The 10,165-nt window shown below is 30.0% G+C and overlaps 1 protein-coding gene across 1 annotated transcript; it reads right to left on the bottom strand.

Moving 5' to 3' along the window:
- Positions 1-6,815: 6,815 nt before the first annotated feature.
- Positions 6,816-9,851, bottom strand: LOC113872846 (F-box/kelch-repeat protein At1g74510). The gene is made up of 2 exons (XM_027510699.1): positions 9,647-9,851; positions 6,816-8,944 (listed from the first exon to the last, which is right to left on the bottom strand). Exon 2 carries the CDS (start codon positions 8,923-8,925, stop codon positions 7,600-7,602), a length of 1,326 nt encoding a protein of 441 aa, XP_027366500.1. The 5' UTR covers positions 8,926-8,944; positions 9,647-9,851; the 3' UTR covers positions 6,816-7,599.
- Positions 9,852-10,165: the final 314 nt, after the last annotated feature.

Below are 10,165 nucleotides of genomic sequence, written 5' to 3'. Positions count from 1 at the left end.
TCTTAGACAATAGTTTAAAAATTTAAAAAGTTATATTTTATTGAAAAATGTATAAAGAATGTATTAAAAAGTATAATAAATATGTTTTAATAAATTTTTAAACAATTTATTTATTAGATTTTTTATTTTTATTTTTTCTCTGAATAAATTTTCTTGTTAGTAATTATAAATTGAATATTTAAATTACTAACATTTTTATTTTAATTTTATAAAATACAAATTATTTTAATTTTAATATAAAATAACAGTGAAAAATAAAATAAAACATTAAGACACATGACTTTTTATAAAGTTAAAAAGTATAAAATTTAAGCACTAAAATGCTCTATTAATTAAAATTTTAGAACATATTTATTTTCTTTTTAAAAAAGAATTATTTTAAAAAATATAATCTAATATAAATTTATATAATTTTTATTTTTATTTTTAAGAACAGAAAACTCTTTTTAAAATAGAAAATAAACATACTCAAATCATCTATTGAAATTTCTTGCATGAACTTCTAGATTTTTTTATTTTAGTGCATAATTTAATTTATCTTACTGAATTAATTCTTAATTTTTTTTCTTTTTTAATATCCTATTAAACATATACTTAATTATAAAAATTTCCAATAAAAATATTCAGAGTCTAAAAATCATTTAATAAAATTTAAATAAAATAATTTAATCTGAAGATTTTTATTTCTTTCAAAATATTATATTCCACTCATAAAATACTTTAGTTTTCTTTAGAAGTTTTTCAATTAATGTTTATAAAAAATTCAAATTAAAAATAATTTTTTCTTAAGTTAATATTAATTTATGTTTTTTTATTTTTTATCTATTTAAAAAATTTAAAATGTAAAAATTAGTTTTAATTTATAAAAAATTATTATATTTTTTCTTATATATACTTATTTAAAAATTTAACGATTATTTAAATATAAGTGAATTAAAGCACTCCCTTACCATCTTATCTAATCCTTTACGACACAGTTTTTTGTTTATTTAATATTTTTCTTTTAAATCTAGTCTATATGGTATTACTTTGAGTTTTTTTTTTTCTTTAAAATATTTTATAATTTTTATTTGACGAGATGGATTATACCTTTTTATTTATATCATTTTTAATTTTAATTATAATACATTTTATGCCTTAGTTGTTAAAAAAATGTTATGAGAACTGTAAGATATATTTTTTTATTAAAAATTATATTAAAACATAGGAAAAGTATGAAAGTAAGTATATTTTTTTAAACTTTTAATAAAATCATTCCATTTTTAATTCTTTAACCGATACTGTTAAACACAAATTAGCATTTTTCAACTTTATTTATTAAATTGTTATCACATAAATATTTATATAATAAATTTTATCATAAATTTATTAAAAATGAACTAAAAAAATTATAATGATAAAAAAATTAATTTGGTTAGCTTCAGTCTTTTTTTCAACTTTTTTTTCTTCAAAATCAAAATTTAATTATAATACATTTATGCCTTAATTGTTAAAAAAATATTATGAAAACTCTAGGATACATTTGGATAAATAATTAGGTAAAATTTCTATTTAATAATTTTTTAACATATAAAGATGTATAAGAAATTTTATCATAACAATTATTAAAAATAAATTTAAACAACCTATTATAATTATAAATTCAATTTTGTTAACTTTAATCTTTAAAGTCAAGTTTAAGCCTCTAAACATAGTAAGTTTTTGTTAAAAAAAAATATTTATTACTTTCTTTTATTCACATGATAGGTATTATTTATTATTTAAAAAATACAAAAGTGTAACAAATATATTTTAATTGAAATATTATTATTAGTTGTTTAAACTCTACTATAAGAACTCATGTTAATATATTTTTGATAATTATGTCCTTAAAATTCTATATATATTTTTTTTTATAAAAACTCTTTTAAATACATCTTTAAGTTGTTATCTAAATGTAAGGAAATTTTTTATCAATATAATAAATAAACGAGCAACAATATAGATTGATTAAGAATTGAGAAATTTCACTCTAACTTTCAATAAGATGAGAAGAAAAAGGAGAACAAAGAAAAATATTTTGTTTGGTGGCATACCAGTGCAGAGAATAAACAAGCATAATACAAAATTTTGAAACAACAAATGTAAAAAGACACAATAATCTAATTGTTAACCACCATTAGTTTATAGCAACATTAGTGTCTACTTAACTTGTTAAATTCATAATTAAAAATGTAAATTTGCTAAGTAAGTATAGAAAAGAAAAATTATTCTTTATTTATAATGTACTTGTTAAGTGTCCTTCTTAAAATGTTTATTTGATTCTTGATAAGTCTATATTTTGAAGTATTATTTTATCTTATCTTTATACACTTAACATCTATTTAATGAAAATTTTATACTGATCTACTTATTAGTTATTGTAGTTTGACATGAATCAATCACCAACAAGCAAATTAAGGAAGTGTTTTCATCACAATTAAATTTTTTTGTTTTATAGAAAGCAAAGCCATTAAGTAAGAAGTAAAGTCTTACTTGACAATAAACTTGTAAGTGCTTTGTAGTCATGCTTGTCTTCTAGTGGTTTGAATTTAGAGATATTTTAGGATTTTATAACCCTATTTAAAGGAACTTAAGGTGCTTCTAAGAATAATTTTTTGTCTAATCGACTTTTGACGATTCTTGGCGTCTTTTGGTCATGAGATCATTAGTGAAGACAAGGAATACTTTTTTAGAGTGAGTGAGAGATCAAGAGCACATCTTGAAAACAAAAACACTTCTCATCTCTTTCTCTTTGAAATTTCTCTAGTTTGCATTTATATTTCGAATGGATATGAATTTTTTACAATTGCTTTCTTTGTTTATTTCATTGAGTAACTAAATTCATAGTTAGGGTTATGATGAACTCCTTGCACACTTTATATGATTTTTATATCTAATGACAATTGCAATTTTCTTTCTAGATTGGTTTTGCTCTATTGTGTTTATACTTATATGTTTAAAACTAATCACTCTTAACATATCATAATTGATTGCATTATAGGCAATCATATCACATTTAATTAATGAAACTATAAGCTAAAACGAGATAAAGAATTAAGTAAATCAAATTTAGTTTTTTTCTTTCAATTAGTTATTATTTTAACAAACTCAAGTTTTTTTTTTTATGCTTTCTCTAGCTTTTTGTCTTGCAATATCTTTAAGGATAATAATTTAAGAGAAAAAAATGCTATTGTATAGCTGTTAAATGTTAATAGTTTTAATATGAGTGATTGGCGATAATAAAAAAAATTAGATTGAGATTAAATTAAAATTGAATATAAAGAAGAGTAAAGGTGAAACCAAAAATCCTAAATTTATCTTGAAAAGTTTTCGTGTTAGAAGTTGTTATCTTCTTAATCTTTTAGTTATTTTCTCTTTAACTCTTTCACACTTTTATTTTATTTTATAATGCATGATTTAGATTCAAACAATTAAATTATGATATTCTTAATAATTGAAAAAATATCTGTAAGATAATAATTTGAAAACTCCTTTATTACTTTTAAATGGATATACCGGCTCATAAATAGTCCTAATATTTTAAAGCTTGTATGTCATCCATGTTATATATGTAAAAAGGCTTCCTTTTATGTTTGTTAGTAATAATTTTTTTTTTCACTTTCTTTAAATGCAATGTAGCTAGTTATTATTCTAGAGTTTGAAATTCACCCTATCATAGATGGTAATTGTTCACATACACTATGAAAGTATGTAAACAGTTAAATAAAGGAAATGGCAATAAAGTTACCTGTGAAAGTGCTGATTTGGATATTATAACCTAAGTACAATAATAATATGTTGGATGTTTTTACTTTATTGTAAAGAGCTTGAATATCAATCTGCGACAAATATCTATTGCTTGTATGTCATCCATATTTTTTGGATTAATTGAATTAGTACTTTGTATTTAACTATATAGTCACGTACTTACTAAATATTTTGGTTGTAAAGACAATGTTTTACTTTACTCATTATATATACTATGATTATTTATTTATTTTATTGGTTTCAAATATGAAATTAAAGGCAAAGAAAAAAATAATTAAGACAACATTTTAATTCACATTGATTTCATTTCATAAAATGTTTACAACATAAACCATACCTTTTACATCTCTGCAAACACTAACATCCGTATGACACAACAAAAACTACAAACACATTACTCAATTACAAAATATTTGAGTGTTGTAATCTCAGCCTCCAAAGTTTCAATCTTCTGAACCATATTAATCTTCATTTTCTTTTATTGAATTCATTACATCTTCAACAGCTTCAGTAGTAGCACCATTATTTCCTGAGTCTAGCCAACAAAAGTATATACAACCTTATTCACCTTGCACAAATCAGAAAATAACATTATTTTGGAAAAAAAAAATAGTGACAATAAACAACATAAATAAAAGAAAATTAGAGTAAAACCATTATTCTATAGTTAGGACACTCGTGGAGCAACCTACTATGATTTGTCACTGATTTTCAATAGTCTCACTACAGTTCTCCAACCACAAAAACAAAACCTACTCCTATCTCTTGTGAAATGTGCACCACTGTGTTGAAAAAACGAACTTCCATTGGAGCTTCTTTCATACTACAGTGATATTATTGTTTGGGATTTGTTTCCATCACTAGCCATTTGATTCCACTGTTGAAAGTGAGCAATGATGGAGGTTGAATCAAATTGGATAGTCGGGAGAAGAAAATGGATTAGGATTTTGTAAAAGAGAGATGAGATGAGTATTAATGATATTTGTCCGGAGTAAAACAATGTTGTATTCAATATATGTTGCCAAACAATGTTGACATGTAGTTAACGTGTCAAGTAGGAATTTTTGTTAATAAATATTAACGATGATTGAAGTCAAAGACTAATATAAAAGACATTTATGGAAGGTAAGAATTAAAATAAAGTGTTAATTAAGTTAAGAACCATTAGAAGATAGGAACAAAATTACCTATTTACTCCAAATTTATTTTATGCATGTTTTGAATTCATGGCTGTGCCTGTTAACTTTATAACGTCTGTCTACTCATTAGATAGTTGATTGTGCTGTACTGGAAGCGCATAAGTGTTTCGTAAAATGGGCTTGGAGGTTGGAGCCACGTTAATGGTCACAGTAACAGCTTAAGCAAAGAAAACAAAGAAACGTTAAGCAAAATTTCAATGGACAAACAAGGAACTCTGAAATCTCAGTACACTCCTTCAAAGCCTTAACTCAAATCTATGTTGCCAAAATTTCTCCATAGGTTTCTATTTATTTTCTTTAACTTTTTTCTTTCACATCTTAAAATTTTGATGCCACAACAGTGAACACTGAACAAGACGAAACAATAACTAATCTACGTCCGAACACAACAGACATCATGGATTCCAACGACAATGCAATTTTCCTGTTGGGTTTGGTTTCTTCTCTCTATATTTCCCCCTTTTCTTTGTTTTACATGTTTCTCATTATTCTTCTTGTTTTATTTTCCTGATCTTACAAATTTGAATCAGCCTAGACAAAATCTGAAACACCACACCCAAGACCCAAGAAAAGTACAAAAATACGAAGGTAAGTACGATGGGAGAGGAAAAAGTTCCAGAAGAGCAAAGCATTAGATGATATCAACCACCCCCCACCCACGTGTCACTGAAACAGTTTTGTCATGGGTCAGAGCACATGTAGATGGGGCACACATCACCATCTGTTTCTATTACTTGCATAGCTGCATTGTACGATTTGTACTTCCCATGTTGTCTCCAACAAAGATATATTTATTATCTTGTAAATAACTGAGCAATGCTCACCCCACACACATTAGCCAACCATGCAAATCGAAAAAGGGAGAAAAGAAAATGAAAGATAAGAAAGGAAATGGGTGGGGGTGTACTTTAGTAAAACTCTTGGCCTGTAACTACATATAATAAGATTCTTATTGCTTCCCATCCAGGTGCTTGGATTTGAGGTGCACCAAAAATAAACCAACATTGATAAATTGAAGGAACAGCTAACTGCTTGGTCAATTCAGCAGATCAAAAACCATCAAGTGTGTAATAGATGAGAAATTCTGCAGAATCTGAATGCAAGCACGGGTGAAAAAGTCAACTTTTTCAATGATCACAAATTAGCTTAAAACAATGCTTTCAATATGCACAATAGACTTGCATTCAACACAGGTATGAGGGGTCATCGTTTATAAGTATATTTCCACCAAGATGTAGACAAAGATAAACACACAGGAATCAAGAAACAACCTACCCGCCCTTCTTTCCCATCATTTAATCCTACTTCCATTACAGGACTGTATAAAAACTGCCATAACAGGTTATACATAATGAAGAAGCTGCTTGAGTCAGTAAGAAAACAACACATCATTCAATCAAACTAAATATATCCCATGTATTACCTCAAACTGAAAAATAGACTCTTCAAAGAAGATTGGTGATTTCTTGTATTTTCAAATAGTTACTACAAGTTGACTCACCCATTCCATGAACTTTATGTCTGGTTGATGCTACTAGATATATAGTACCAATCTGTTTGTTAATTTCAAAACACAGACCATTCTGCATCCAAATATTTAAAATAAATTATAATTTTCTTCCTCTGATTGATGAGAGCAAAACTTTCTTTTCAAAATAAGTTCTAACAGCATTCAACTCTTATGTCGACAAGGCTACAAACCAGATAGTGTACTATATTTAATTATTGAAATTCAATCCTATCAGTTCAGACTCCATTGAAAATCATCAAATAAGTTCTATTAATAACATCAATAGATAACATAGAAGAAAGTCACAGACACCTCATTCCGCTTTATATCTCGAAGACAGTAATTCCTGAATGCTAACTTTATCGGCCCTCATCTTGATCATTATTGCACAAAAATAAAATAAAGTCTACCGCCTTCCTTATTTGTCTTCCATGACCAATAATTTCTGGAACTCTTTATGGTTAATTAGATAGAAAACATTCTCATTGATTCATCTAGATTTACCTGAACAGAAGCAAGCACAACTTTGATTGAGACAAACAGAAGTATACAGCTTGACTGGTGTGATTAAACACTGTTATTTGAAAAGGCCTACTACTAGAAAAGTAAAAAGGCAAGGACAAAAAGGTTACTCCTAATTTTTTTATGTCTCACTTATATTTTTCTGCAACATAGGGAGGGAAAGGTGAAGCAAAGGATGACAGGCAATGCAAACAAGGATTGGGAAGATATGAGACGGTTAAATATATATTTAAAAAGGGTAAGAGAGAGTAAAGAAGAAAGCTGAGACCAATTACAATTTTGCAATGCTTCAATTGAACTTATGAAAATGGTCATTGCAACCCAACATAGTACCAAGAGCTAATTATTCACCTGTCACGGTGCCAACATTTGAAAAGCCATCATGATAATTTAAAATGAAAAGACTCAGATCTGTGAACCTTCTAATACTGTATCTATTACTCTAAATAGGAGTAAACATTTACCCCCCAAAAAGTGGGCAGATATTACCCATGAGCCAGAATCATCTCCCGACAAGTGAAGATTGCTCATTCCATTCAGAAGAAACCCATATAGCACTACTCACTAAAAGTAAACACCTCAGCATCCCATCACTGCGCAGTTATACACAAAGCTCCCCGATTGCTTGCTAGCAAGCAGGTTCCACTGTGGTGCACCTTCACCTGGGACACATGCATTGATCTCAATTACCCTTCCATCCAAAGCTCTTGGCCCACCAATAACAATTAGGCGATTTCCACATGCTCGAAAGGCTAATCCCCAGCCATTCATCGAGACTATCCGGTCAGGTAATCTTCCAATAGTGACCCATGTGTTACTGTCTTTATTATATTGCCTTACTTCTTGCTGGGCATAATCTGCAGCATACAATACATTATTTACAACTGCAACTAAAGGAGGTGCCTCAGCAGCAGCTGGTACCTCAGTCACCCCAGATCCCGCATTACGCCCAGGGAACATGTTGGGTATTTCACGCCATTTTCTTGTCTGCAAATCAAACTCCTCACCACTTGTAAGTTGCTTTGAGTTACCAACTCCAATTCCACCAATGACATAAAATTTTCCATCTAAAAATACACCAGAACACATTTTCCTTGCTTTATTCATGTTTGGAAGAACCTCCCAAGTTCCAGTTTCTGAGTTATAAAGCTCAACTGAGCTCAAGATGTTGCCCCGTGGATCACAACCACCAGCTAAAATGGCAACTTCTCCAAGGCTGGCAGAACCGAACAAGCATCTAGGAACATTCATTTCCATACCAGATGACCATGAGTTCATCAAAATGCTATATCTGTAAATGACAGGAGACATTATTTCCTTCCCAAAAACGAGAAGCTCAGTACCAACAGCCAATGACTCCTTATCTGAACAGATAAAACATTCATTAGAAGGCATTCTAGGCAAGCGCATCCATCGACCGCTGTTTGGATCAAACGCCTCCCACTCCGGGAGATTACAAGAGAAGTAAACCCAATGCTCTATGATACCCATCTGCCGCCTCAGCCTATAAAGCTCTCCAGTCCGAATGAGAGATCGAAAACTTTGATTCAATGAGGCAATTGAACCATAGTCAGACCTTGAGCATCGTAGGAGACAATTAATTGAGATGTCCCGACCGAGTTGGTAGATAAGTGAACTTGAGTCTGACTGATCACCGGCATGGTTTTGGTCATTCACTTGGTTATGGGATAAGGAAAGATCAGAGATATTCTTCAGTGTTTCCCTTTCCTCAGGAACATCTGAAAGCTTGCATGACTTCCTCAACACAGCTTCTTCCTCTAGTTCCAGTCGACGCTTAGTGTTCACAAGCTTCATCACACAGAAGGTATTGTAAATCCACTCACTCTCTGGCTCACACGAGCTTGGCAAGTCCCTTGAAACAAGAAAGGTTGGACCCTCCAACATGTCGACAGAAAGAATCAATCTGTTACAAAGAAGAGTGTTGTTTCTTACCCATAAAAAGTATTAATAAGCAGGGAAACTCCATTACACCGGTGACAGATGCTTACAACAAACATACGCCAATTTTAAGCCAAAATTACGAAACCATAAGCATCAATTTTACATGTGACACAAAGAATACCAATAAACAAGACGCAGATGTGCTGAATCACAAACACCCTCTTGGTGCCATGATTTAGCACAGAATTTAGTGCATGCACACAGATCAGAAACATGACTATGAACATGGAAGTGGTGGCACAAGCCAACCACACACGATAATCAGACTTCAAAAGAAGATTAAAACCAGATACCCAAAAATCAGATCTCACTAGGTGACTTAGCATAAAAATCTTAGAAATAAAAATAAAAAAGGAGGGAATTTTGAAGAACTAATCGGATTAAAAAAATAAAACCAGAATCAAAATGATAGTATGCATGTCCAAATTCAAAGCCCACAATTTTTCATCATTCAATAAATCAACAGAAGAAAAATAAAAAGATCACTTGTAATTTACATTGGCAACAACCCAATATACCCTTCCCCTTTTTTCAGTTCAGAGACTGAAAATCACAAAGGCAAAGCAACAAAAAGCTCAGAAAGTCAAACGAACTATAAATGGGAACCCCCATAACCAGAAAAAAAAAAGAGAACAGAAAAAAAAAAGACAGAAGAAAAGCTTACGAATTTAGTTAAAATAGAAGCGAAGTGCAAACGGTTTTCCGGTGCTTTCTCCAGCTTACGGTTCTGCAGGCAAATCACGCAAAGAGCGAACAGCGTCTCTTTTTCTCTCCCTCTTTGTGTGTGTCATTTGGTTGTGGCTATGTTGGGCGGTGTGTTCTTGCGGTGCGTTGTGTTGTGTGTGTGCTTTGTGTTGTGTCAATAGAACAATCGATGCAAGGGTGAGATTTGTTTATTTATAATAATTTATGTAATTGATAATATTATGTAAAAGAAAAAGAAAAAGAACAATTAAAAAGACAAAGAAAAAAAGGAGAAGGGAGGTGGGACCTACAAGTTGATGGTAAATGTGATGGGTGGAGTCGCCGTTTGGATTGCGGCCTTGGGATGGCTAAGTTAACGGCTGTTTTCTGCACGTGCTGCAAACTCGGTTTTCCATTTCCTGCGTTACTCATTATTCTCTGTTGCTTACTTTTTTTACTCCCACCATCATCATGCTTTTTAGAATATAATTTTTTTTTA

The sequence above is a fragment of the Abrus precatorius genome, unplaced genomic scaffold (genome assembly GCF_003935025.1).
Source record: "Abrus precatorius isolate BTA unplaced genomic scaffold, Abrus_2018 Scaffold10, whole genome shotgun sequence".
Lineage (NCBI taxonomy): Eukaryota > Viridiplantae > Streptophyta > Magnoliopsida > Fabales > Fabaceae > Abrus > Abrus precatorius.
The sequence above is the reverse complement of the archived record's forward strand: the minus strand, read 5'-3'. Positions and strand labels throughout refer to the sequence as shown.